Genomic DNA, 27,809 nt, shown 5'->3' with positions numbered 1-27,809 from the left:
CTTTACCTGACGTTGAACCTTCTACCTGAAAATCTGTAGACATTCAAAGCTTCAGTTACGTTTAATTATGCAAAGGGATGCAGCCAGCTACCTGGCCTGGCATGAACACTGGGAGACCCAGTGACTGGTGCTGTCCTCAGGTGCTTGGCCGGGGATGGGGTGCCTCTCATAGCACGTCATGGTGCCACCGCCCCCCGAATGCACTTCTGTCTGGTGTAGGTGTGTGTCTGTGCACCTGGAGGCCACACTTCCCCTGGTGGCATCCGGCAGCACTCAGCCTGAGCTGGCCCTGTGTGCCTGCTCTCTCTTTGTGTGGTCTGTGTCTTCTGTTTCCCACCCTCCTGCCCACCGCCAGCCCCAACCCGGGGGCTGTCCCTTCACCAAAACCCCTTGGATGCCTGGCCTTCAGTTGGCTCTGAGGACGCAGAGGGACCAGTCTCCTATGGGTCTGCCTGGGGACCAGCTAGGGGGTTACAGTAAAGGCCAGGACCAAGGAAGCTGAGGGTCCCATGGAGTATGAGGGGCTGCTCCCCTGCTTTATGTGGGTGCGGGGTTTAGGAACCTTCTGGAAGCTGAGACCAGGAGGAGAGGTCCAGGGAGAAGCAGATTCTAGGCAAGTGGCCTCCTCTCTCCTTGTCATCCTGGTGGGCGGGCTGTCCAGGGTGGTAAGCACATGGAGGGACCCCCGTCACACACCCCTGCACGCACACACACACGTGCAACCCCCCCCCCCAAAGCTGCAGTGTTAAAACATGGTAATTATGTTTATACAAACCTCTCTTTTGGTTTTTAAGAAAATTCCTGGAAAATCACCTTGGTTTAAGCTTACTTTGTTAAGGTGAAGGCCTTCTCCAGTCTTGGTCCAAAAACAGCATAGAAACACTGCCCTTTTCGACTTCTCTCAGTCCACGGTCGGGCCCTGCCGGGGTCCCACCGTGAGTTTTCCTCTTAGGTCACTCTTCCCACCGCCCCTCGGCTCCGCCAGCTCTGTTGGGGGTCCAGATGTGTGCATCCCGGTCCTGTGCTGCACCGGCACAGGTGTCTGGGCCTTGGCTGGGGGCGCCGTGTGTGGGAACAGAGTGGACCCCGGTGGCCGTCTAGTGCCCCCAGTTGGCAGCAGAGTGGGCCTGACACCTGCCCTGGCATCGCACTCCTTGATGGGCATCGACGTCGCCCTGTGTCCTCAGGTTGTTGCAGATCCAGGAAAATCAGACTTTAAAAAAGCAATTTGGGCACATTGCACTCCAGACTTGTTTGGTCAATCGTTGAACATCAGCGTAGGTTGCTCAGAAACATTCCAAGAATCCGCAGTGTTGGGATTACTGACCCTTGTCTGGGGCCCGTTCTTCTGAGTAAGTGAGGTCATGTGGCGTTTCTGTTGCTCCGAGGCCACTCCACTCACTTCCCACTTGTCGGGAGCCGGGGGTGGGGCTGCCTGCCCGGAAGGGTTAGGCTGGAATATTTCTGATACACTGTCTGCCCTCTGTCTTCCTTTTAATTTTTTTTTTTTCAAACTCCGTCTTTTTTTTTTTTTTTTTTTAAAGATTGGCACCTGAGCTAACAACTGTTGCTTGTCTTTTCTTTTTTTTCCTGCTTTTTTCTCCCCAAATCCCCCCAGTACATAGTTGTATATTTTAGTTGTGGGTCCTTCTAGTTGTGGCATGTGGGACGCCGCCTCAACATGGCCTAATGAGCAGTGCCATGTCCATGCCCAGGATCCGAACCCTGGGCCGCTGAAGCAGAGCGTGTGAACTTAACTGCTCGGCCCTGGGGCCGGCCCCTTCCTTTTAATTTTTAAAACATTCACTGCAGTAGCACTGTGCTGTCGGTCTGTTTCCTGTGTCCCGTGCATGGCGCAGGCAGTTTCAATATTCCATATTTGGTGTGATGTGGAGGTAAATTCCCTGCCACCTGGGATACCTGTGCCCGTGTCTCCAGCCACCTCTCCCTGAAGGCAGCTGGTAGCCCATTAATATCTAAATATCTGTTTGTTCCCAGCAGGAAATTGTTGGAAAGCTCACACAGCCAGTGACTGTGCAGTATTATCAGATGCGAGCCAGACGGTAACAATCGTGGCTCCTGGGAAGCGCCCCGGCTGCCCGAGAGTCCCTGAGGTGCACATCTGGGCCCAGGCTTCGGCCAGTTTGTCAGTGCTTCCTGGGTGAGCTGCCTCTTCCGGACCCCAGGCCCGCTCAGGGAGCATCATGGTCCAGAGGCCTTGACACCCGCCCAGGCACAGAGAGAACCTGGCCGGGGTCCTGCGGTCTTCTGTGTGCCCTGGGCTCCCCTCCTCTTCCCTGTGAATACCCATTTTGGCACTGATGGTCGTTCGGGCAGCCTGACCACAGGGAGGGGTGGTATGGAGGCCTGGCCGCCTCCTCCTTGACCGTGCCTCCCTTCTTGAGGACTCCACCTCTCTCTCATGTCTTCTCCATCCATTGCCTCGTGACGCCGCAGGCCTCACCCACCACTAGCCCTGCTCGTCTCCTGTCCAGCTTGTCCTCCGTGCTTTCTGCCCCAGCATGATGTAGTAACGATGGGTTACAATGACAGGTTTCAAGCCTCCCCAATGCTCCACCAGCTGCCTAAGGGTTGCTCGGGGCACTGCTTATGCCACATCCTGGGGACCCTGGCAGATTGGAAACCACAGAGACATTGTGGGGCAAGCAGGCAGGTGGGCTGGCCAGAGCGTGGGGACAGGGACACCACCCTAGGGCTTGGGGGCAGGCCAGTGGCTGGGGGCCAACGCCATCAGGGCCTGCAGGTGGACATAAACTCCGGGAGGTGACTATGAGGCCAGGTGACTGCTGTGGTCAGGTGTGGCTGGGCTTCGGGGGCAGGAGGCCAGGCAGGTGCCTGGCGTGAGCTGAGCTGGGACCTGGGCACAGCCAGCCAGGGCCAGGGGTCACCCAGCCTGTGGCCTTGCGTGGTGCTTGCTAAATAATATGCATTGATGAGTATGATGTCATCAGCAGGTCACCTAATGAGCAGTCTAAGAACAGTTTATTCTGAGCTTAACAATAAAGAAATAAGCGAACTTGTTAGACTTAATAGGAAAGAAAAGAGTTGTATGTTTATGAGACACTATTTATTCAGTCATTAAAAAACAATGCACCTGCCCCGTGGCCCAGTGGTTAAAGTTCCGCGTGCTTCACTTTGATGGCCTGGAGTTTGCCGGTTCGGATCCTGGGTGCAGACCTACTCCATTTGTCAGCCATGCTATGACTGCATCCCACGTATAAAGTAGAGTAAGATGGGCGCAGATGTTAGCTCAGGGCCAGTCTTCCTCCAGCAAAAAAAAGAGGAGGATTGGTAATGGATGTTAGCTCAGGGCGAATCTTCCTCACAAAACAAAACAAAACAAAAACCAGAAAGTGTGCCCGTTATGTATGCAGCTCTGTGCTACCCGCTACCATCATACCTAGCATTTGGGCACTGAGGGCCAAGGGGGAGCCTGGCTGGTTGGAGCCCTGTTGTTGCGTGCAGCGCAGTTCCCTGTAGGCACTGGAACTACGTAGCCCAGACTCACATCGAATTTTGAACTAACAGAAGTCTTGCTTCTTCCCCCTCTCTTTAAGAGCTGAGGAGCAGACGGCTCAGCAGCCTCCAAAAGGGCAGGCCCAGGCCAACAACGGAGCAGGTAGGCCCCGGCGGGCGGCTGGGAGGGGTGGTGGCAGTGGGTATAGGTTCTGTTCCCGGGCACACCTGCTGGCATCCTGGGATCTCCTCCCATTGGACCTGCGTTAGTGCCTCTAATTGTGAATTGGTGAGTTGTTGTAGCAAACGCAAGTCATTCAAACAAAATGTGCTCTTATTTTCTCATAAAAATACAACATGGTGTCTATTTCAGCTCTTCCCCACAGAGAAGTAGTGTTCTCGTCTCAGTGGCTACTTGTCTACTCGCCTGGTGGCCTGCTTCTAGCGGTCGTCCTGACAAGGGGCTGAGTGGGCATTAGGGGCAGCCGTTGTCAGGGTGTGCCCCAGCCCTCCCCAGGCCAGGACACACAACCCTTTTCTCTGTATCTTTTCTTCCCACCCTGAGCTCATGTTCTTTATCCTCCACACTTTGTACTTTCTAAAATTGTCGTTCAGAGGCTGGCGGAGGGAAACTGAATTTTCCATCCAGTTCTGGAGGGGCTGATCCGTGGTGGGCCCTCAACCGTGTGTCCTCTGACCTAGGACCTATTCCTACTGGCTGGTCATTCATGGGAAGCCCCCTGCCTGTGCGGTGGAGCTCAGAGTTACGCTGGAAAGGCCGTAGATTTAAGCCCTGCCTGGTATAAAGATGAGCAAACTGAGGCCCAGGAGGGAGGCCTCTCTGGGGGGCACCTGCCAGATGGAGGCCCAGCTTGGACCAGAGCAGAGTCCTGACCCCCTGCCCTGCCCAGTTCAGGGCCTCACCTGCCTTTCAGGGGGGAAGATGGCATATGTCCATTCCCGGGGCCCCCGGTGCTGGACTGGCAGGCAGGGCCTCGGGGGCAGGATTGACTGCTGCATCCTTTGGGTCATAGTCTCCTTGGGCCCTTGGGCTCCATGCTGGTCGCCCAAGTTCCAAGCCAGGAGTAGCACAAGATTCCCCCAAGACCCCCGCGTGGCTATTGACGAGCCTCCTGCATACATGGGACATGTCAGAGACGTGAGGGCTTGTCCTCAACCCAAGGTCCGTTCTGAGAGCCGTGGTCCCTGGTGTGGTGGGCTCTGTGTGGGGCTGGGGAGTGGGTGGAGGGAGGGAAGACCCCCACAAAGTGCAGCCTTGGATGTGGGAGGTGCTCTGCCTACTGCTCTCCAGGGGTGATGTGTTGTCCTGCGGCTGGTGGGTTGACGGGGGCTCAGGAGCACCGTGAATCCTGTCTGTCCAGGAAGCAAGGCCTGACCTGCACCTGGGGGTCAGCAAACTACAGCCCCTGTTGCTTTTACATCTTTTAAAAATGTTTTTACATTTCTAAGTGGTTGGAAAAAATCAAAAGAATACGAATTTCACATTTTGTCATCCATAAGTACAGTTTCATGGGAAGAGGGGCATGTCCATGGGGGTACATGCTATCCACGCTGCTTTCCGGTGATCAAAGGTGGTTACCCCGTTGACTCGCTCGCTGACCGCTGCCTAGACTCTCCCTGAAAACCGAGTCGGGCTCCAGTTAGGGGGCGAGAAGTCGCTGGGCCGTCCCCACTCTGTGCTGGGTGGCTCTGTTGCCTTTCTCACGGCAACACCTCCCACCCCTTCCCGTCATCCCTCTCCTGAATTGTGGCGGGACAGTGCCCCCTGCGGGCGGCTCCACTCCCTGCCTTGGAAGGGATGGGCTGGTCCGTGCAAATGTGCTCACATCCAAGTGTGTGACGTGGGTGCCTTTCTGAAGGTCTCGGCCGTGGGCGATCAGAGGCCGCTTCACTCGCTGGGCGCCCACTGGGACACAGTCTCCAACACACACCCGCTGCCCGCTCCTCGGGGTCTGCAGGGTCCTGGGAAGTGAGCCCACCCAGCCGCTTTCCAGACAAACTGGTTTCCCAGTAAGAGAGAGCGAGAGGTGGACACAGGGCCCACAGTGGGCCGAGAGCCTGCCTGGCTGGCGCCTGAGCCTCGGGGGCTCGGGTGTGACGCACGGAGACCCTGTGTGGTCTGTGCTCATGGTTCGCCTTGTAGTGGCAGTGCTCAGGCCCGGTGTCCAGGGGCCGCGCCCCAGCGTTCGTTGGCAAGCTCCCAGGAAGCCCCTGGTGTCCCCTGCCCTGCCCCTGTAGGCCCACGGGCCTCCCTGGACACCGGCCTCGTCCCCGCAGACCGCCGGAGCCAGGGGCTGTGTGCCCGCGTCCAGAAGTGGTTCTCCGAGAGGTTTGGGGAGTACGTGGAGGACTTCCGCTTCCAGCCTGAGGAGAGCGCGGTGGAGACGGAGGAGCCGCTCAGCGCACGCAGGTAGCCCCTCCCTGGCTTCAGTGGGGCAGCGCTGTGGGGCTGTGAGGCCGCAAGGTCCCCGACGGCTGGGCCGGCCTCTGGGGCGGGGGACATGTTTCCACGGTGGGTGGCAGCACCGCGTCCCCCACTCTCTGGTCTTACTCATGCTTTGGGGAAAAACATCATGTGGGGACAGTGGGCATGGGGCCAGGTGCCCACGCCTTCCTCGTGGGTCCCAGCCCCGGGATTCTGAGGGCGCCAGAGGGGCCAGGCCTCCCGCTCTGCAGGACTCAGCTGCTGGGGACAAGGGATGGTCTGTAGGCAAGACCCTCCCTCAGCCGCTCCTGCCTCCCCGGGCCACCCTGGGTCCCTGTGTGCTGCAGGGAGCCATAGGGCGTGGGCAGGGCAGGCAGGTGGCAGCTGCGTGGTGCCAGCGCTCACCTCTCTGTCTCCTCTCTCTCAGGTTAACGGAGAACATGAGGCGCCTGAGTGAGTACCGGGCGGGGCGTCTATGCAGCCTGTAGGCAGAGTGGGGCTGCCGAGCTGGCAGTGGGAGGGGGCCCAGGGGCTCTGCTATCTCACACTGAGCTGGACTTTTTTCCAGAAAGAGCTTTTTTCAAGAATTCTTTAGGAGGAAGGCTCCTGTTGGAAGTATGTCTATGGTCCCCTGGTCAGTCTGGGGGAGAGGGGATGGAGCTGGCCGTGCCTCCCCTCCCCTGCTCTTCTCTTCCCTCCCCTCCCCCCTCCCCTCCCCTCTTCCCGCCCCTCCTCCCCTCCCCTCTTCCCTCCCCTCCCGGCATCTCAGCTCAGCTCCCCTTTCTCCTGTCTGGGACGGGTGTAGCGGGTGGAGACAGATGGCTTCTTCCCGGGGCACGGGGAACGGTGGACAGCACTAGGAGTGCCCAGGAGCGCTAGCCTAGCGCCGGGAGCCTGCACCATTTGGGGTTTGCTTGGCTTGTTGCTGACCTCATGCTGGCCTGACCCCGCCGTCTGTTCTGTCCCCAGAGCGTGGCGCCAAGCCCGTCACCAGCTTTGTGAAGAACCTCTCTGCCTTATCCGACTGGTACTCCGTCTACACGTCCGCCATTGCCTTCACCGTGAGTGCTTCCCCAGGGCAGGCGTCTTCCCTGAGGGACCCGCCCCCGCTGTGAGGGACAGCCAGGGACCTCTTTAGCTTGAGTTTCTCTGTCTGTGTAAAGCGGGCATGGTGATGCCATGGGGTGGTTACGGGGATCAGATGAGGGCATTGGGCGTGGCCCAGGCCCCCCCAGACACACAGACCCTGTCTGCCCAGAGGCACGCCCTGTGGCAGTGTTCTCAGGAAAGGGTTCTGGCTGCACCTATGGTCTGCTTTCCCAGATGGGTCAGGAGAGGGCGGCCAGAGGCTGGTCTGCCGATATGGAATCCGGGTCCCTCCAACCAGGTGTTGGGGGCTGGGCTTGGCTCCGGGCAAGCGTGCAAGTGACCTATGGCCAAGCCAGGCCTCTGAGCTGCCAGTCCTGGGAAGGATGGGAAGTGCCGGGCCAGCATCTCCGTGTGCTTTAGGGAAGACAGGCCCAGCTGCCCTGCCTGAGCTGTCCTGTGGCTGCTGCCCCAACCCTGTGCAGGGAGACCCTGCCGTCCAGTGGGAAGAAGACATAGGCCACCCCCCTGCCCGCAGGGCATTGAGGCCAGAGAGTGGCAGCCATGGCTCCCAATTTCCCCATCTCTGCAGAGGTCCCCCAGAGGGCCTCAGCCTGGGAGGGTCCCGAGGGTGGCCCTGGAGCCTGTGGCCTGGCGCCTGCCCCAGAGGCCCCTGGCCCCCTGGGAGATGGGCATTTTGCACATTTGCAGAGGACAGGCCATGGTGACAGGGTGCTAGCCCCACCATCACCTGGAGGTGTTCTCCCTCCACACTTGACCAGCGCTTTGCTCTGTGGCCTTCCCTGGTTTGGGTCACCACGTACCTTAGTCTGCCTGCGTCTGTCATCACTAAGAGATGAGCTCCACCATTCCAACTCCCTCCCAGCCTCTGCCGAAACCCCATTGCCTTCCATTTCCTGCCACTTTCTGAGCTTCTGCTGTGCTCACAGCCCTGTGCCAAGCACAGGTGGGCCCAGGGTGAGGGCCCCACAGCACTGTGCCTGGCACGTGCTGCGTACAGAGGTTCCCAGCCAGTACTGAGTCCTGGTGATGCCGCTTGCTCCAGCATGAGGGAGCCACGCCTGGGGCAGGCACCTCTGCCTGGAGTCAGCTCTCTCTTCCAACCCCAGGCCACGTCCAGCAGCTGCTTCCCTGGGACACGCCCCCTCCCTGACCACGCAGAGCAGCGTCTCCATCCCACCCCCTCCCAGGCAGGTTTCTGCCTTCCACTGGCAGCTCTTACCAAGAAAGCAGCCTTCTCCGGGCTTCCCCGTAGTGCATGCCAGCATCCCCGAGTGTTTGGAGAGCCGCTGGGGCCTGGGCTCCTGCCAAGCGGCCTGCCTGGCTGAGGCTACGGCGGGGGGTGCGGCCTTTCCTGAACCCCATCGTCAGGTTGCCTAACCATCTCCCCTCCCCCCCACCCCACTTTCTCTCCAAACCTGCAGGTGTACATGAATGCCGTGTGGCATGGCTGGGCCATCCCCATGTTCTTGTTTCTAGCAATTTTGAGGTTGTCCCTCAATTACCTCATAGCCAGGTAGGTGAGCTGGTTGGTCATATGTATGTGGCTGTGCTGTCTTCCAGTGTCACATACAACTGTGGCACGTGCCGAACTGGCTCTGCCTCATGCCCTGGCGTTTGGGGGGTGGTCCTCTCATAAGCTCCCAACCCCCCAGGATGCCCCCCCACATCGGGTTTCTTGGAGCTGGCGATGCATAATTCCCAGCTGCACGGTCACCCCAGCCCTTCTGCCGATCATGCTGCGTCTTGGCAAGAAAGTTCCCCCCAAACCGTGTATCACTGACGTCCCAGTCGGGGGGTTGATGGAACCGCTGTGCCCTGGGGGCTCCCTGCTAGTCCGGTGCTGAAGAGGAGCTGGGGTGCAAAGTGAGCTGGTTACCAGTCCCCGAGCCCCGTGTTGCACATCTCTCTCCTTTGGACTCTCTGAGCACCCCGACTCAAGGCTGTGGGGGCTCTGTTGGAAGCCAGCACGTTTGGGCAGAGAGTCCTTGTCCCCTTGCCTGCCCGAGTCTGCCCTAACCTGCGGTCATCCCAGTGGAGTAAACCTCGGTGTCCCCCGGGCCTCAGGAGAGGGCTGTGTTCCATGTTTTCACTCAGCCCTTCAATAGTTCACACTTCTACATGCTTCTCTGTGCCTCACTAGGTTGGTTCATTTGCGAATGTTTTTCATAGCAAAGAAACCCGTGGAACGCCTGTGACGGGCCGTCTAGGTGCTGACGGGGAGTATTAGCTAAAGCACTTGCTCTGAGGCTGCACCGACTTATTTAAAAAGGCCTCTTGCCCCCATCACCTCTGGGTGCTTTTATAAATGTGTTCCCGCCCCAGGAGGGCCCCCAGGGGAGGCCGGGGAGGGTGACCTGAATCATCTATTCTCAAGGCCCTGATAGTTTCCACTGCCCCCCATCCCCACGGCTGGCTGGCGTCTCAGGGCGCCCCTCCCGCACGGGAGCTCAGGGCTGGTCCCTCTAACTCCGCCGCCTGCAGACGCCCCGGCTTTAAGGGCATGTGGTTGTCTCCTATTTGTCAGGGGCTGGAGGATCCAGTGGAGCATCGTGCCTGAGGTGTCCGAAGCCGTGGTAAGTCCTGGGAGGGCGAAGGTCTCCGTCTCATTGGGTCAGGCCTCCACCCGCTGCCTGTGTGGGAGGGCACTGGTTCCCTGGCCTCCAGATGCAGCCGTGCAGGTGCCCGCCCAGAGCCCTGCCTGGCAAGGAGAGCTCGGGGAGGAGAGTGCCAGCCACCCCCAGCCTAGAGCCCTGGGCGGTCCCCCTCTGACCCCATAGCAGCTGACATCCCCAGTGCCCCTTGCTGGCCCAGACTTGGCTGCTCCAGCAGCAGGCTGCTCTGACCCGGTCTGTCCTACTGACCCTTCCCAGCCAAGGTGTGATGTGGGGGAGGGGGAGGCACCAAGGGGGCCACTGCAGCCCCTCCCCCCTGCCGTGGAGGGAGGTGTACGAAATGCACTTGTGGAGCAGGGATCAGCGCACTCCGGCCGCAGCCCCGCTCTGGCTGCCGCCTCATTTCAGTCGTGAGGTTTTATTGGCGCACAGCCATGCGCGTTCATTTCACGCGTGCTCTGGCTGCTTTTGGCTGCAAGAGCTGAAGTAAGTGCTGCGACAGGCTGCACGGCCCACAGGGCCACATGCTTTACTGCCTGGGCCTTTACAGAAGAACATTTGCTGACCCTGCTGTAGGGGATCTCTGGCCCCTGGGGTGGAACCGCCAGGCGTGGGTAGGAGTGAGGCCTTGGTGCCTCCATGGGCCTCATCAGATGTTTGAGCACCTACTGTGTGCATGGAGAACGCAGTAGGGGTGCTGGGCACAGTGGTGCCTGTGGGACCTCCTTAGACAGGGGTCAGGGAGGGCGTCTGAGGGGAGGCAGGCCTGTGCCCGCCCAGCTCTGGTACCCAGACCAGGAACTCAGGCGGTTCTTGCTGAATAAACTCAGACAAGGAGGGTGAGGTCAGGCGGCCCCTTTGCCTCAGTTTCCCTGCCTGTAAAGTGAGAAGTGAGGGACTCCATGGTCCCAGATGCACCTGTGAAGGTGAGGTGTTGAGGTGTGAATTGGAGGCTCAGCCCTGCCTGCTGAGGGGGCTGCCCACTGCCCACCACCTTCTCGGGCGCCAAAGGGGTGTCTGCCAGAACAGCTGCCCCGTGCCGGGTCCCCAGGGGACATCCGTCCCTCCAGCTGTTTGGGGGCAGCAGACTGACCCCGTTCCAGGGCTGGGAGGCCTCTGTGCTGTTGTTCTCAGTAATTTTTCTGAACTGTTAAATTTCAGTGGAAATTCTCTCTCCCCTTTGACTGAAGGAGCCTCCGAAGGAAGACCTGACGGTGTCCGAAAAGTTCCAGCTCGTGCTAGACGTCGCCCAGAAGGCTCAGGTACTGTTGCTGGGCTCCGGCCGTGTCCAGGGGGCCCAGCACCCTGAAACTCCAGGCCTAGCTTGTCCGACATCAGCTGACCTGAGGTCGACTTACCCCATGATCCCTCACTCCCACCCGAGACGGCCCTGAGCGGTGGGGGGTCCTCCTGGTTTAGTCTGGCAGCCAGCACCACGGTGTTTGGAGCCCCTTCTGGCCCGGGCCAAGACGGCTCCCAGGAGGGATGCAGGCCTGGGTCCATCGTCACTCTCAGTGTGTTAACCTGGGTCCCAGTCGGGACCCATCACTCCATCCCCAGGCTCGGTGGCACCCTGCCTTGGTCTCACGGGAGCTGCATGTCTCTGGCCAGCCCATGAACCTGGGGCCCTCCCAGCATTGCCGTGTGGACCCATGACCCTGCTGTGTGGACTGACGGCCCCGGGGTCTGTCGTAACCACAGTTTCTTCTTCACACAGAACCTCTTTGGCAAGATGGCCGACATCCTGGAAAAGATCAAGAAGTAAGTCAGCAGCCCCCGGCCCCCTGTGTCTGGGGTACGGCCAGCCGCCCTCCTGAACCTCCCTTCTCTCTTGCAGCCTGTTCATGTGGGTCCAGCCCGAGATCACGCAGAAGCTGTACGTTGCACTGTGGGCAGCATTCCTCGCCTCCTGCTTCCTCCCCTACCGTCTGGTGGGGCTAGCCGTGGGTAAGGGACGCGGCTCTCGTCCCGGATCCGAGCTGACATGCTCGTGTTAGGTGGAGCACGGAGAGTGCCCAGGCGTCGTCTTCCCACCAGAACATCTGCCCCTGCACGTGCCTCCAAGAAGGAGGCCAGCTGTTAAGTCTCGCTGGCGTTCCTTCCTCTGCCTCGTCCAGTGCCTTTTTATCAAAACCTTTGTGTTTCGGAGAAATGGAGGCCTTCTGAAACCTAGAGACCTCAGCAGGGTCGGGCGGAAGGGGCCTTTCTCAGAGCCGGGGCACGGCCCTGCTCAGGTGTCCGCAGGTGGAGCGGCTGCTCTGAGGCCAAGGTCGTGGTCCTGTGGCCGCCCCACCACACTCAGCTCTGCCACCACCTCCCCAGGCCAGACCCTGAGCCCCAACTCACTGTGGGTAGCAGGGTCCTCCCGGCCTTAGTGTGCCCACCTGTAACTGGCACAGATCCCAGCTGGGGCGTTGAGAGCGGTGGCCGCGTGGTTATGGGGTCTCACAGTCTGGGAGCTGCTCTGAGCCACCCTCGGCCCCCCGTGTGCAGCTGGGTCCTCAGCCTCTCGGTGGCACCTCTCTGCACCCATCACCAGGAAATCCAGGGCTGGCTGATGCCATGGCCGTGGGGAAAATGACAAAAGCCAACGAATGTAAAGTGTCCTCCTGGCCATGCCACCTGGGCCGACATGAGCACTCTGAGCCGGGGCAGCCCCCGGCCATAACTGTCGGCCCACCCAGTCAGAGGTGGCAGGCTGGGGGCGGGTTCCCCAGTTTTCCTCCGTGCCAGTGCCTAGTGGGGGAGTGGCTTGCTGTTGTGTGTGTGTGGCTGGTTGGGGAGACAGTTTTGATGTTTGTCCTGAGTGGCCTCTCCCCATTTGCTGGGGTCCCTTCGCCTTTTTGCTGCCCCTGCCCTGTGCGATGTCACCAGGTCCACTGTCCCACAGCTGGGTTCTGGGAGGCCCTCTGCGTGGCGTGCACCGTCTTCCCCCGGGAGTGCCGAGGGACCCCAGTGCGGGAGGTGCCGGGCCGCTGTCCTGGATGAAGTGGGACTGTGTTCTCCCCCTCCAGGCCTCTATGCTGGAATCAAGTTTTTCCTCATCGATTTTATCTTCAAACGCTGCCCGAGACTGCGAGCCAAATACGACACCCCCTACATCATCTGGAAGAGCCTCCCCACGGACCCCCAGCTCAAGGAGCGCTCCAGCGCCGCCGTGTCGCGCAGGGTGAGCCGGCCTCGGGCTGGGGCAGGAGGGCCACCAGGCCCAGTCCTGTCAGTCATTCGCTCCCGGCTCAAGGGGCAGTAGCGTCTGATTTCATGGCGCCCTCGAAACCAAGAACTTAAAACACGGTGGGGGTTTTTCCGTTCCCGGCTCTGCTGTTTTGAAGGTCTGTCCATCCCTCTGTTCGTCTCTGAGGGCCAGCTGGCGCTGGGCTCGGGGCTGGCTGCTGGGAGGCCCCCACCTGCCAGAAGGCCCCTGGGGGACCCTCCCACAGACTCAATGCGGAGTGGGCCCTGCTGAGCCCACTGGCCCCCAGGCCGAGGGTGGGCAGGGTGTCGGGTGCTGTCATGACCGCGGGAGCCTGAGGGCCTGGGGGGGGAGCCCTGGGAATGACTGCTCTGTGAGTGGGCTCCGGATCCCCACTGTCCCCGGCCCTGAGTCCCAGGCAGCAAGGCCGAGCAGCAGCTGAGATGCGCCCACCTGGTGCTCCGGGCTGGGACTGGGCCCGCATTGCATTCACGGTGGAAGGCCCGATGGTGCTCTTGTCGGGATCGCAGACATGTGGGCAGTTTCTGGGTCCAGTAGGACTCCCAGGGAGGTCGAGGAGGGCTGCTTAGAGGAGGTGATGTTGGCTTGCAGAGTGTTGCATGTTAGTCTTCTGAGGAGAGGGTGTGCAGTGACCTGTTGACGTGTCTGTCAGTGGAAGGCAAGCTCTGGGTCAAGTGTGGCCCAGGTTCCCTGGGTTCCGGGATAACAAGGCTCGTCGGGAGCCTGAACTCACCAGCTGGGTGTGCAGCGGGGCATGCATGGGCAGCCCGCACCCTGGCGAGCCCGGGGATGGCTTTGCTCACACACGTGTAGGTGGCCCTGGGGGAGGAGGCACAGGGACAGGTACCCGGGCTCCCTGACGGTGTGGGAGGAGACAAGGGCCTGTCCTGGCATTGGGGTGGCCTGGATAGGGCCTTCCTGGGGGTCAAGACCGCTTAGGGCTGGCCGCTCTCGGGAGAGAGAGTGAAGGGCAGTGGGGATGTGGGCTCCCCACGACATAGGGCACCCCTGTCGAGGCGTCGCATGGGCCCGAGTCTCTGTGCTTACAGCTTTGCTTGCCCGTGTGTTTATGACCCCATGTCACATGGACCCACTTTTTCTTTTGTCTCGGTCACACGTGCGTCTCTTGTCTCCTTTCCGGCCAGCTGTCAGGGCATGACAAGGTACAGCGTCTGTGTGGGAGCCCCTTCTCCTGCTGTGACCTAATGTTTGCGTTGCTGTGTTGTGACTGACTTTTTAACGCTGCTTTCAGTGGCCAGTCCCACGGCCACTTCTGATTTCTGAAATGTCAGTCTGAGCTGCCTCGGTGCCAAGCACCTGCCGGCAGGGCGCCTGGACCGCGTGTCCTGGGAGCAGGCTCAGCTGCGGCGACTTGGGAATGTTGCCAGGGGACAGAGAGGGTCTCCCCGCTGCCACGGGGCTTCTCTGCCCAGGAGGGGTGCTCGTGGGCCAAGGACCGGTCGGCACTGGCTGGGGCCCATTGGGGAGCCTGCTCCCCACTTCTGGGCACATGTGACCGTTCGCACATCTGAGTTTATAGCTGGGGGCGGGGACATGTACCTAGCCCGTTTGTCCCTCCCCCGCTGGCGTGGCTGACGGGCTCTGTGTGCCGTTGGCAGCTGCAGACAGCTTCCTCCCGAAGCTACGTGTCCAGCGCGCCAGCCGGCCTGAGTAAGGATGAGGACACGGGTCGCTTCCATGGCACCAAGAAGGGCAATTTCCATGAAATCTTCAATTTGACAGAAAATGAGCGTCCGCTGGCAGGTATGTGTGCAACGAGTCCGTGCCCCTCTGGCTAGGTGGGGTGGCCCTAGCCCCATGCTGGGGGCTGGGTGGTGGGGACAGGCCTTCAGGGCCACGGGAGGACTCCGTGGGCAGGCAGGTTGGAGGAGCAGGTGTGCCCCAGCCTTCTCGCGACGAGTGGTCTAACAGCAGGAGTTCAGACGCGCCGGCCCAGGCAGAGGGCCCACAGGGTGGCTCAGGGCACCGCCAGGGGCTCCCCTGACCTCCTTCCCCAGCCCCGGGCACTGCTGGGCTGTGGCCTCGATCACTGTGCAGTGAAAGGCGACCCAGGAGCTCAGGTCCCGGGTCAACCTCCCAGAAAGGACCTCCCCCAGGCCCCTGAGCTGCTGGGCTTCGGGCACTTGGGCTCTTGCAAATATTTTGGCCGTCCACAGTGGGCGATACCAACCTCGAAAAGAGAACTTGGGCGGATTCGCCTTCTGACCTTGCACTGCCCATCATCCTGCTGACCCAGCCCACGAGGGCGTGTGCCCTGAGAGGCGTGGCTGCACTTGGATTTATTTTACTTTCCTATTTACACTGTGTGCTTTTCCTTTAAAAAACAAAACCCGTGCATGTTCACGTGGAAAAGGAAACATCTGTTTTCCAGATGCTCTTAGATGCGGCTTCATTCTTGACGTCCGCCTCCCCCTCGCTGGGTTTTATCTGATGCTGGAGAAAGCACGTCGGTGCATCTTTGAGAATCCAGTGCTGAGGGTTCCAGTGTCAAAACGGGGGGTGCTTCCAGTGGGGAGAAATGACAGGTCGGTTTTGTCCCTGTTAGTGTGTGAGAACGGCTGGCGCTGCTGCTTGATAAACCGAGACCGGAAGATGCCGACGGACTACATCAGGAACGGGGTGCTGTACGTGACGGAGAAGTGAGTGAGGCCGGCGTGGCCTGGGCGTGACCTCCGGGCGTGACCTCCGGGCGTGGCCTGGGCGTGACCTCCGGGCGTGACCTCTTGGAGTGACCTCTGGGCGTGGCCGAGGTGGAGGAGGCCTCCTCCCCAGACCCTGTCCAGGCAGGCGCAGCGCCCAGCCCTGCTGAGAGCCCGTGCCACCGCTCTGGCTCTCCCGGCTCCCTGGGGGAGACAGTGCTGCCTCTGAGCGGGACGTGGCTGGGCCAGCAGCGCTGTCATTTCCCCAGACCCGCGGGGACACTCTGGTCTGGGGTTCTTGGGGTGGGGTGGCATGTGTCCGCCCGCGGGAGCCCCTTCACTCTCCTTTGGGGCTGTGGCTTTTCTCCTCTAGCACGGGACTTGCAGCCTGTCCCTGAGGCTGCCCCCAGGTGGGGAGCAGGTCCAAGGGCGGAGATTGTCCTCAGCATTGGGGGCCCTTGGCCAACAGTCCCCAACTCACAGCAGCGGCCAAGGGCCCGCGCCTCCCTCTGCCCCGTCAATGAAGGGCCTGGAGAGCCCCCAGCCAGGCCTCCGGGACGCTCCTGTCTCTTGTTGAGCGTCCCAAGGACCCTAACATGTAGCGGGGTCGTAAAGCGGTGGATTTTAATCTTTTAAAGCTACGGAACTCTCTGAAGTGGACTCTTGCACAGCCCAGAGTGTTGTAGCAGGTGGGGGGCCCTCACCTCACTGGGGCAGCGCGGGCGGCAGCCAGGCAGAGGCCCCTGGCTCAGTTGCTGGCTCTTCCTCCGTTTCCCCCGACAGTTACTTGTGCTTCGAAAGCTCCAAGTCTGGCTCCTCCAAGAGGAACAAAGTCATCAAGCTGGTGGACATCACAGACATCCAGAAGGTCGGTGCAGCCCTCCCCCCGCTGTCCCGTCCTCCTTAGGGTTCAGGAAGAGGGGCCGCAGGGCCGCGCAGCTGCTGGGTTTGGTGGGAAGCTAGATGCATTTATAGCGAGGTGGGTGCCATCTGGGGACTCGTGGGCACTGCTGCTGCCCACAGGAGGGCTCCCTTTCTAGAAGGCTCCATGCAGAGCCCCTCAGCTCCCTTCAGAGAGTGTCCGTATACCCTCGCACAGACAGGAAGGGAGAACACTGGCAGTGGCCTGGGCCCCGGCGGTCAGGACCTGAGCTGGCTCTGATGACCACTGTGCCATCCCCCCTCGTCCCTGAGAGCCCCAGGGCCAGGTTAGGTGAGGGCATGGACACTGTCACCACTTGGCGTTGTGTGGCCAGTTTCCTTCTCATTATCACGTGGAGTGGGCACAGGTGTGCGCAGTGCCCCATGGACACTCAGTGAGCGTGCCCCCCCCCCAGCTCTGAGCATCCTGGGCACAGGCAGGCCGGGCCGTGCAGTGGGCCCCAGCAGTTAGCTTGGCAGTTCCCCCTCCCTATGTTGGCGTGTCAGGAGCACCGCACAGATGTTAGGGATCCCCCTTCGGAGGGGAGAATGTGTGGTTGGTGGGATCAGGAGTGAGGGGGCAGGGTCCTCCTGGCCTGCCCCACCTCACCCCCTCCCATATGGTGCTCCTTGGGGAGACCCCAAGCTTCCCATGGGCTGGCCGGGCCAGGGTGGGATGGCGTGATCACAGGTCTGGTTTCTCACTGACAAAGTCAGTCCTGTCCCCTTGTGGCTGGAACATCCTGCGACCCCCTTGGGTCTTGCTGTCTGTGGGCTCCACGGAGGAGAACGCCCTGAGGTGTGGGGAGGGTGGCACAGTCCTGTCCCCAGGGAGGCCTGTGGTGACAGGTGTGCTGTTGTCTTTCAGTACAAGGTCCTCTCTGTCCTCCCCGGGACGGGCATGGGGATTGCTGTGTCGACCCCCTCAACCCAGAAAGTAAGTCCCGGGCAGGCGGGTAGCCAGGGAGATGGTGGGGTGGGACCAGGACTGGGGCTCTGGGCATCCTGGGGTGAGCTCAGAGCCGCAGACTGGCGGGGGTTCAGGTGGGTGGAGGTCCCCCCGTGGCAGCAGGAACCCACTGCTGTATTGGGTATGCACCTGGGAGGCCGAGGCCATGGGGCCACCCCGCAGAGTTACTCAGGGAGGGGGGGTGGGGCTGGGAGCCCAGTTGCCTGCCTCTTGCCTCGGTTTCTCGGAAGCCCAGCCTCTGGGTGGGAGGGGGTCTGCCCTGTGCACCCAGGCCCTGCGTGGCTCCACGTGGACCTGGCTGGGGGCCCATCAGAGCCTGGGTGGTCTTGTCCTCGAGCCAGCCTGGCCACGTGGGTTCACGGGCAGCATTTCCTCCCACCAGCCGCTGGTGTTTGGTGCCATGGCGCACAGAGACGAGGCCTTTGAGACCATTCTCAGCCAGTACACGAAAATCACAGCAGCCGCAGCGTCTGGCAGTGACAGCTAGTGGCGACTCTCCGGGACCTTGCTGGAAGTTTCTTTTCTTTTTTAAGAGTTTGGTAGTGGGAAAAAAATGGGACATCCTCATGATCTTTTGCAATAATTGCCCTCGGTCTGTGGTTTCTGTTGTGTTGACCCTGCGTTTTACAGACCCCTTCACGTAGGGGTTGGGGCTCTCGGGGACAGTGTCAGCCCGCCCAGCTGCGGAGGCACGTCTCGTGGACATCTGTGGACACCTGTGGACACCTCGGAGGCCACTGGAAAGGACGACACGCAGGAGACGCAGCGCCCCAGCCGCCACCCTGCCCAGCTGCTCCTTCTTTGTCCCCACCTGGACAGAGGGGCCCGACACCGGCTGCGCAGCCCGGCTCCTGGAGGCCAGAAGCTCTTTCACACCAAAGCCATAGTTGAGGAGCATTTGTGGTGCCTCCTCCTGGTGTGAAGGACATCGGTGACAAGTGACACGGAGGCCGCTTCACCAGCCACCATAACCGGGTCTGTCGCTCTTGCTCGTTCCTTGAGTGAGAGCCCCTGCTGCGCGTCCTCGGAGCACCTTATGGCCTGTGCTCTGTGTTTGGCCTTTGTGGGGGCATCAGGGGCTGGCTGGGAGGGGCCCCTCATGCCTCAGGGCTGGCAGGGAGGGGTCCCACCACCTGCCAGCTCAACCTGACAGGCTGGCCAGGAGGTCTGTAATTGGCAACTAATGATACAGAGGGCGTGTAAGTGAAAGCACATCTTTTTAGCACTTCGCTCTTTGGAAAGGCCTGGAACACCTACCGAGGCTTTTGGGGCCCTGTGAGATTCTGTTGCTCTCAGATGAAAATCCACCGTAGTGGGACTGGGGCTGGCGCTGGCCTCCCGGCCACAGCCACGTGGTGTCTGGGGAGGGAGCAGGCAGGAGCGTCCCAGGCCCACAGTGGCCCAGGCTTGTGGATGGCCTGCCCATGTGGGCTGTGCGAGGACGCTTGGGAGGTCACTGGTGTGGGGGCGTGACCGTGACCGTGAGCAGAGCACAGAGGTTTGGAGCCAGGCAGTCTGCCCCCGTGACGTCTGGCCGTGCTCCCTGCTAGCGCACACCTGTGCCAGCACTCCACGGGGTGGAGCGAGCCAGCACCTTCCCCGGCGCCAGGCGTTAGTCTGGGCCCCACTCGCCCAGAAGGTCGAAGCTCCCGTCGGGGAGGCCGGGGGGTATCCATCCTGGGACAGCCCTAAAGGCCAGCGCGGCGTCAGGACACGCCCACAGCCTCCTGAAGGATGCGCAGTGAGATCGTGGCGGGTCACTGGGGCCGCCCTCTGGTCAGCACGCTTTCCACCGCAGGTTACTCCAGTTCTCAGCGTGTCCTGAGTCCTTTGGGTGTCACTGAGATTGTTGTTTTTTGAAGAAACAGAAGATTATATTTTTTACAGAGAGCAAGCTGTTTTTCTTATTTTTGTATCATTTTTCAGATGTAATTTTTACCTTTGCTCCGATCCTGATTCGCTGGTTTGGGTGAGAGATCCAGTGTGGTTGCTTTTGTCGCCCCTTCAGGGCGGGGCGGCAGCGCCACACGCTGGGGCCTGGGAGCACTGCAGGGGAGCCGTGCCGACCAGCCAGATTAAGCACACAGCCCACCCGGTCGGTGACATCCTACCCGCCCCGGTCGTGGTCACGCTGGCCTTGGTGGCATATGACTCTGCAGGTCGACCTTTCATAAATGAAGGCGGAGGTGGACTGGCTCTCCTGGGCCAGAGAGAGGCCTCGGGTACACCCTGGGGACACCCCCCAGCAGGAACCCCCCATTGGTGCCCAAGGCAAGGCAGGGTGGGCCCTGAACTGCCCCCAGGGCCGGGCTGTGGGGGTGAACGCCTGTGGGTGCTGCTCACACCCCTGTCCCCTGGTCGCCCCTCAGCGTCGGCCTCTTGGTGAGCACGGTGGGCTTGTGTCCCAAGCACGGTGGGGTGGGGGGGTCCCTGCCGAGGACTGGGACTCCCTTCAACAGAGCGGGGTGGTTTAGTTCGAGTCCCTTTTGAGGAGAAAGGGAGATGAAAACTGGCCACATGCCGGGAGCAGGTGCCTAGCTCCCGCCCAGGGAGGGCCTGAGGGAGGCGGGGGGCAAGGATGGGCCAGCAGCCCGCGTTGCACAGCAGGCCAGTGGCAGGTCCCTCCTGGAAGCCCGGGGGCCTCTGCCTGGAAGAGCGTGGACCTGTGCAGGCGCTGGGCTCCCCGTCGGAGAAAACCCATAGTTTTTATTGAATTGTGTAAATCTGGGCAGATATTTAATTTCTACGACTGATCTCTGAACTAGAATGAATGTTAAATTTTTTATGTCTGAAGCCTGAGTCTATTTTGGATCTGTAAATAATCATTACCAGTGTAACTTTTGTTCAACAAAAGGATTGTACTGTATGAAGAACTGATGAAAAAAAATCCCCCTGTAACATTTTTTTAAGGAAACCTTGTTTGTTTAAAGAAAAAGTCTTGTATAAATTATAATTTTTATTTAAATAAACCTGAAATGCTTTGTGCTAAGGTGGGGGCCATCTGTTGTCTGTCTGTCTGTCATCCGTCTGTTTGTCCATCTATCATCCATCCATCCGTCCATCCACCCATCCCTCCCACCGTCCATCCGTGCCGGGCGCTGTCCTAGGGGCTGGGACACAGCAGTGACGGGACAAGTCTCTGGAGGGCCTGGCACACAGCATCCTTGGGAGTGCCACACCCTGCCCGGTGACTCTCCTGTCACCCAGGCTGTGATTATCTAGCCTAAATAGACTTTCTGGGCGCCATCCCCGCAGCTCCCACTCCCCCCTCTGCCCCTTTGCAGCACGCCCCCCACTCACTCTTCCCGATGGTCCGTGAGACAGTCCCACAGGGCCAGCATGACATCGGTCCCTCCACTCGACCTCTCATCCGCAGTGGACACAGACCCTCCACACACTGCGGGGCGAGGAGGGGAGGAGGGCCCCAGAGCCCAGGGTGTGGGTGGCGCAGGCCCCCCCAGCCTCACGGATGGGGTGCCCGGTTTGCCTATTTTCCGTATATTTCACCATTTAACGTATTAATGAAGCACGCGTATGCCTGAGCACTGTTTTAAAAACTATTTGGTTCCTCTGCAGGCCTGTTTTAATTTGTGCATTTTACAGCTCTGCTCTCAGAGGGTGTCTCTTGGCTTGACCTGGGGGGTCCAGGGACAGAGAAGGCGCGTTGGTGCCCTGCACTACTTGGGCCCTTATTCCTGGGGAGACGGAGCCCCTGCAGGGCTTCCAGCAGAAGCCATCACTCTGGCCACCCGGGGAAGGGAGAGTGTGGGGAACAGGAACTCAGAGGGAAATGAAATAACTAATCAAGCTTTTGTTCTTGAATCGGGGTTCTCTCATGAGTACTGTTTGTAACATCACATTTAGTGAATGAATTTTATGAATGTATGAGTAAATAAAACAGATAAGAAGTCGGGACCTAAAGGGGGTATGTTATGAACCAAGGGTCCCGATTGATTCTGTGCATCCCCAGTACCCACAGGCAAAGCTGACCCCAAAGTTATCTGTCCGCCATCACAGGGGCTGGCTGCTAAGGGGTAAGATGACTCTGAAGAACACAGGAGTCCCAGGGAGCAGCCACTGCCTGTGGAAGGACCTGGAAGACCCCACCCAGCACGCTGACATCTGCCCCCAAACACACGGAACCAGGAAGCCCAGCCACTTCCTCTTCTAGGGCCCTGGTGCCTCCCCCGTCAGAGGTTAGCATCCTGCAGGCCCAGGACCCCAGGGGGCGGCAGGGTTGGGGGCTGGAGCCGGGACTGTCATTTCTATTCCAGTCCATACTGGAAGTCATAGCTGGTGCAGAAACGGAGAGAACCAAGTTATTAAGATTGTAAAGGAAGATGCTCAAATATTATTTGTAGACGATGTGATCATTATAGAAAACCTCCCAAATCTACAGATAAATTATTTTAATAAGCAAGTTTTCTGGACACAATCTGATACATAAAAACAACTGCATTTCTAATAAAAACAAAAAAAAGCTTCAAAATAGGAAGTTTTAATAAATCTAAACAAAATTGAGAAAGATTAAGGAAAAATTATAAAACTATTGAAAGACATGAATGAGGACTTATACAAATGGAAATATATGCAATATTCATCAGAAAATTCAGTTTCATGATGAAAATGTCTTCTCAAAACATGCAGAATGAAAGAAGTTACAGAAAACAGCACAGTGTGGTTCCTGTTATATAAAGAGCAAAACCTGCAAAACTCGACAGTAGACTGTCTCAGAATGTGAACGTGTGTAGGGGAAGAAAAAACGTTTCTTCTACCCTCTTTGGTTCAGTAGCTGGGGCCTGCAAATTAAACGAACAAAAGGCAAATTAAGAGGAGAAATGGCACACAGTTTTTATTTAATGCTAATATTTTATGTGCATGGAGGTATTGTAGAAAAGAGGTGGAGACCTAAAGAGGTGGTGAGACCCGGGGCTTATATACCATTTTAATAAAGGGCAATTAATTTGTTGAGAAGTGAGAAGACGAAGGGAAAGGGGATTGGGCTCCTAGGGAACACTAATTCATGGGGGGATCTTATCTGGGGGAGCTGAGAGAAGGGTGGTTTGTGCAGCCGCATCCCCGTGCTGACGTTCTGTCCCCGGTGATCACGTGGCTCCTCGTGGTGCGGGGAGATGAGAGGGCACCTTCAGAGGGAAATTCCCGTCCTGCTCTCCGGCAGATGCGGGAGGGCAGGGAGCTCTTGCTGTGTTTGCTGCTGCTTAATTGTCTTCAGCTCCAAACAATCCTTATGTCAAAGGGGCATCTTTGGGGTAGCACATTCGGATCCGCTCCCACACGGAGGTGAGACCCATGCTTACCTCTGTGGAGGAGGCGGGGGAGGGTCAGCCCGCGGGGCGCACAGGGCGCCTTGGGGCGGAGCTGAGTTTCTTGGCATGGGTGGGAGGTAATGCCATGGTCCATTTCATTCTTGTTTTTTATTGTACATATGTGTACGTGTTTTCTCAGGAAATACTCTGCTTTGAAAATAATAGGAATTTGTAAGAGAAAAAAAGCCAAATTCTGCCCAAAGCAACTTTATTTTTATCTTCTCAAACATATCAGAGCCAATATACCATCTTCTAATCTTGAAACCAGCAAGACTAGAGCGGGAATTAAGCCACCTTTTCCAGCCTATTTCCCAGTCCCACGAGGCTCGGGAGGGCCCGCGGCGTCCTCCTCCCGCTGCGAGTACAAGACGCAGGAGCAGGGTCAAACAGGACTGCTGCCTCCTTCTGTTGCACCCCTGAGCCACAGGGAAGTTAGAACAGACTAACCCTTCTAGAGGATGCTAAGTTGTCACTACCTAGCCGTCAGTTCTGATGTGTTTCTTAAACCCTGAAGTTCAGGTGTCGCGGCTGCTCCACCTGGAGTCTTGGTGGAGATCAGAACTTCTGGAGTGCGGATGTCTGGAAGGGGCTTCTGTCCTGTGTGCAGATCTTCAAGGAGCCCTCGGGGAGTTCAGACAGGCACACGCTCCCCCAAGAACAGGCCCAGGGTTTGCAATGTTGAATGCCAGCATGTGGTCGGTAAATATCCTCAGAGCCGCCCGGGAACCACGTGGCGTGGCTGGGTTTCTCCTTGAAAGTAAAACGCTTACTCTGGCCTGCACTGTTTTTCTAAAATTGGCAGTGGATTCTAGGGCAGACCAGTGTGCTGGAGACACTCACCAGGGGCGACAAAGACTGAAGGATCTTTTGAGGAAACCTTGTGCAGTAGCTCAGCTCCGCAGAACGGCATCGGGGCCGCAGGGAGTCCTGTGGGGAGACCCTCTGGGGTGCCTCGGGGAGCCCCCAGCCCCGAGGGCGTGGCGCCTGCCCTGCACAGAGCGGCCACTTGTGCGTCTTTGGTCCCTTCCCAACCAGGAGCAAATACTAAGAGCAGACATGGCCAGCGTGCATTTCCTTCTTTATGGCCAGACTTTCCATCCACCCACCGATTAGTAAACCATTCGCCTCGCCCAATTACCATAATAACGTGATCTATTTAAAAGACCACTGTTAAAGCTGCCCTTTTGCCTCACCTGGGTGGCACTGAATGATGACATGGGAAGTTGGACAGATACTTCAAATATAAGTCGCTGCAGGTGCATTCTGAAAACACATGATGGCCGTGGAGTGCCACAGTGACTACCTGAACCCACGTGCAGTGAAATCCACTCCAAAAGCACAGACGAGAGCATGAGTCGTCTCGTAACGTGAGCTCGTCTTCTCGTACTTCAGATAAAGCTACTCTAGACACAGCTTCCCTGTACCTACGCGCGGACGCGAAGAACATGAGGCCGCAGCACAGGTTGGGGACACAGACGGGGGCATCTGGGACGGGCACGCACCCAGGGATCCCCGGCGCTGCGGCTGTAGCAGCAAGCAAACCGAACACAGCTGGAGACGCTGTTTCTACTGTTCTGGCTGAAAAGGACAAAACGGTCAATAAATATTTAGAAATAAGGGTGAAGACAAGAAAAGAACACATCTGGACCATGTGTGCAGCCTCAGGACCACGAGAGCAACCCTGGGTCCTGGGCGCACCCTGTCCCTGGGGCCGCACTGGCTTGAAGTCAACGCAAGCCCGTCTCCTTCGCTCCCACCTGGCACCCAGCCCTGCTGTCCCCTGGGTGTCGATGGAAAGCATCGGTATTCTCAATTCAAAACAGTAAGACACCGGCCGGGCGCCAGAGCGCGGGGCCTGTCCTCGCTCCTGGCTGGATCGTCTTAGAAATGCTGCTACGATGAAAGCAAGAAGTGAGCTTTCAAAGGTATAGTGTTGTTTCTTTTAGTAATTAGTTCTCACTGAATGGTCCACTCCGGAAGTGTTGCTTGAAGCAGGACAGACGGGAGCCCGTGATCACGTCCTAACCATCAGTCAGACGCAGGGAAAAGGAAGGCAGAGAGAACCAGCACTTTCCAAAACTGGCTCAGGAACTACCACGGAATGTCTTGCAGAGCAGATCAGAGAAACCGGTAGGTCCCTCACGTCCAGAGGGCATGACCTCGATGGAGAGCACTCGTGTTGCCCCTGGAATCACTGCATGAGGCCACTACGGGCAGCTGTAATCTGCGGTCAGCACTGTCACACTCGAAGACACCAGCGGCCCAATCAACGAATGCCATTTGCTGAGAATAAGTTCTAGGAAACGTAACCCAAAGATTCACATAGAACAGAAAATGCCAAATATGTCCACAAAATTGTTGACAAAAGGTATTTTTTCTAAAATCAAGATTGAACTATCAAAAGTAAAATTCTGAATTTAAATGTGTATATCGACATAATTGGTCTGCAGTAATCTTCTTAAATAATCGTCACACTTCCCAGACGCGGCAGGAAGGCGGGCGATGCACCACGGGTCTCAGCTGTGTGGTTCTGGCTGAGGATTCTCTTCAATTCCTCGTGCAAACAGCCGAACGAGCTGGCAGTGGACCCTGCAGAGACAAAGGGGCACGTTTAAACCCCGTGTGTCCCCTGACTCTCGGCCCCACAGCTGGGCAAGGGCGGAGGTGGGGCCTCCTTCACCACGACAGTGGGTCTCGGCGTGGCTGCCTTCGGGGACAGCCAGCCCTGCAATGGCAGGTCAGGGGCGCAGAGCGATTTACTCACCGTCCTGAGACCTATTTTGTAAAGGGCAGCTGACAGCCAAGTGGAAATCTGGGGATCAGCACACCCGGTTCCAACTCCAGCACCCTACTTGTTGGCAGGGTGACAGGGCCACAGGTCTCCACTCCCCCTACCTCGGGCTCCCGATCAGTATCGAGCTCACAGGGCCACCGGGAGGACTCCATGCAGGGAACCCCGTGCATAGAAGGTGTGCGGGATATGTCCAGTCATGGGAGACAAGGGGGCCCCGCCCCAGCCAGGGCCCGCGGGTCTGAGGAGCAGGCCGAGGCCCCCTGGAGGTCCCCGCCGTCCACAACAAGCCCCAGGACGTAAATCAGAGAAGCTCCCTGGTCAGCGTGGGCGCTGGGGGCCCTGGCATTGCCACCTACTCAATTTATGGATGACCCCACAGCCCCTCAGAGATGTTTAGTAACAAAACCCCCAGAATTAAGTGACTTGCTGTTCAAGGCATGGTAACGTTTATGAAGATACGTAGGATATATTTCACAAAAGAACGCCCTTTCCTAATTTTCAGTGTATCCTATTTCTTTAGCAAATTCCTAAGTCAGCATTAAAAATAACTCCATTTCTGGGGCCGGCCCAGTGGCGCAGCGGTTAAGTTTGCACGCTCCACTTCAGCAGCCCGGGGTTCACCAGTTCGGATCCCAGGTGCAGACCTACGTATCGCTTGTCAAGCCACGCTGTGGCAGGCGTCCCATGTATAAAATAGAGCAGGGTGGGCACGGATGTTAGCTCAGAGTTAACTTTCCTCAGCAAAAAGAGGAGGATTGGCAGCGGATCTTAGCTCAGGGCTAATCTTCTTCTTCAAAAAAATTCCATTTCCTTAACTTGCACAATGAGTCTACAGAAGCGAAATCCCTGGGTGTGAGACCGGCTCGACGGGTCTTCCTGTGACATCTGTGGACGTGAGCTGGGCAGTCGCTGCCACACTGACCACATCCTGGCCGCAAGCACAGGCGCATGTGGACGTGGGACTCGGAGGTCTGAGGACTGCCCTCTCCCCAGCTCTGTTCGGATGCTGATGGCAGAGCCGGTTGGTGGAGAAGTCACTTACAGTGGGGAATTATAAACAGTGACGTTCACGTTATCTTAAGCGCTGTGACTTGAAACACCGAAGGGAGCACCTGTCACCCATCTTTCCACGCAGCGGGACTGGGGGCCTCACGTCCTCCACATTCTTATCATCAGTGAGTGTCAGTTTGGTTTCCTTAAAGCAGACCAAGATCTTAATGACATTCGCAGACACTACAGATCCTTCCAGAACTTTACAGTTCTCCCCTAATCTCATATAATTTTTGCACCCACACTTCATTTAATACCTTTTTAAAAAAGAACTTCTTTTACTGTGTCTTTCCATGGGGAAAAAAACGTTTTTTGCACTCATATTTCATCTGGTTATGTCACATTTAATTAGATTACAGACTTCTAATCCCAAATACAATGGGCCCCAACAGGTATGGGGGGGACCCACTTCTCATAGTCCACCAGCTGGAGGGGCGGGCGGCGCCGTCCTGCACTTGGCACCAGCACCGAGGCCGAAGGCCTGGGCAGCGGGCTGGGCTCCTGAGGCCGGAACGCCTCCTGGTGGATTCAGTGACCCCAGGACTTAGAAAGCACCCATGAAGGCAGGTTTGTTTGTTTAGTTAGTTAGGAAAAGAGAGAGAGAATGCCAGGGCAAAAGACCCATGCCAGTGCTAGGGGTGCAAGGCATGGAAGAGAAAAATAATAAAATCGAGGGGCTTCTAAAACCTGTGGAAATTATCAACACCCTTGCATCTCTCCAAAATTATGATGATGGCATCTCATTGGGCATTTGCAACACATGCTGACAGTTTAGGGTATAAGTTGTAAGATGCTCAGAGCCCCTGGGAGCACCTGGTGGCACGTGTCCGCTGAGGCACACTCTAGGATGCTATGACCAGAGGGCCCCTCGCTCACCTGACCTCGATGGCAGGACTGTTCAGAATCTCCCCGTCACAGTTCCAGGAACTGTTGGACACGGTGCAACAGCACAGCGGGTGGTCACTGCAGATCTGCCCGAACCGCTTCTTGCCCCTCTCCTTGAGGTTGCGGTCCTCATCCTCCATGTGCCTCGACGTAAACTGGAATTTCTTGACTCGATAAACTTCAACAAAAGTGAAGTCAAACTGCCAAGAGACGGGGAAAGGGGCAATCATGCGCTACGAGTGTGGGGAGGGGACAGCCCGTCTGTCTGCGGCGCGGGTCAGCAAGTCCTCTCCCCCCCGGCACCCTCGGAGTCCTCGAGGACGTGGCCGCGGGGCAGTGCCTG

The 27,809-nt window shown here is 58.2% G+C and overlaps 2 protein-coding genes across 6 annotated transcripts in view; one reads left to right on the top strand and one right to left on the bottom strand.

Moving 5' to 3' along the window:
* Window positions 1-20,399, top strand: part of GRAMD4 (GRAM domain containing 4) — an 83,145-nt gene extending 62,746 nt beyond the window's left edge. For all 4 annotated transcript variants that reach the window (XM_070506707.1, XM_070506709.1, XM_070506708.1 and 1 more), the window contains 15 exons: window positions 3,579-3,640; window positions 5,776-5,908; window positions 6,351-6,376; window positions 6,893-6,984; window positions 8,455-8,546; window positions 9,558-9,606; window positions 10,836-10,907; window positions 11,363-11,406; window positions 11,483-11,592; window positions 12,660-12,814; window positions 14,479-14,623; window positions 15,426-15,519; window positions 16,303-16,387; window positions 17,309-17,377; window positions 17,793-20,399. In XM_070506707.1, coding sequence (XP_070362808.1) covers window positions 3,579-3,640; window positions 5,776-5,908; window positions 6,351-6,376; window positions 6,893-6,984; window positions 8,455-8,546; window positions 9,558-9,606; window positions 10,836-10,907; window positions 11,363-11,406; window positions 11,483-11,592; window positions 12,660-12,814; window positions 14,479-14,623; window positions 15,426-15,519; window positions 16,303-16,387; window positions 17,309-17,377; window positions 17,793-17,897 — 1,333 coding nt within the window. In that variant the 3' untranslated portion in view covers window positions 17,898-20,399. The remainder of the gene's footprint in view (window positions 1-3,578; window positions 3,641-5,775; window positions 5,909-6,350; window positions 6,377-6,892; window positions 6,985-8,454; window positions 8,547-9,557; window positions 9,607-10,835; window positions 10,908-11,362; window positions 11,407-11,482; window positions 11,593-12,659; window positions 12,815-14,478; window positions 14,624-15,425; window positions 15,520-16,302; window positions 16,388-17,308; window positions 17,378-17,792) is intronic.
* Window positions 20,400-23,048: 2,649 nt separating this feature from the next.
* The window catches only part of CERK (ceramide kinase), a 66,450-nt gene continuing 61,689 nt past the window's right edge, over window positions 23,049-27,809 (bottom strand). For both annotated transcript variants that reach the window (XM_044777655.2, XM_044777641.2), the window contains 2 exons: window positions 27,458-27,666; window positions 23,049-25,326 (listed from right to left, as the gene is read on the bottom strand). In XM_044777655.2, coding sequence (XP_044633590.2) covers window positions 25,254-25,326; window positions 27,458-27,666 — 282 coding nt within the window. In that variant the 3' untranslated portion in view covers window positions 23,049-25,253. The remainder of the gene's footprint in view (window positions 25,327-27,457; window positions 27,667-27,809) is intronic.

The sequence above is a fragment of the Equus asinus genome, chromosome 4 (assembly GCF_041296235.1).
Source record: "Equus asinus isolate D_3611 breed Donkey chromosome 4, EquAss-T2T_v2, whole genome shotgun sequence".
Classification (NCBI taxonomy): domain Eukaryota; kingdom Metazoa; phylum Chordata; class Mammalia; order Perissodactyla; family Equidae; genus Equus; species Equus asinus.
The sequence above is the reverse complement of the archived record's forward strand: the minus strand, read 5'-3'. Positions and strand labels throughout refer to the sequence as shown.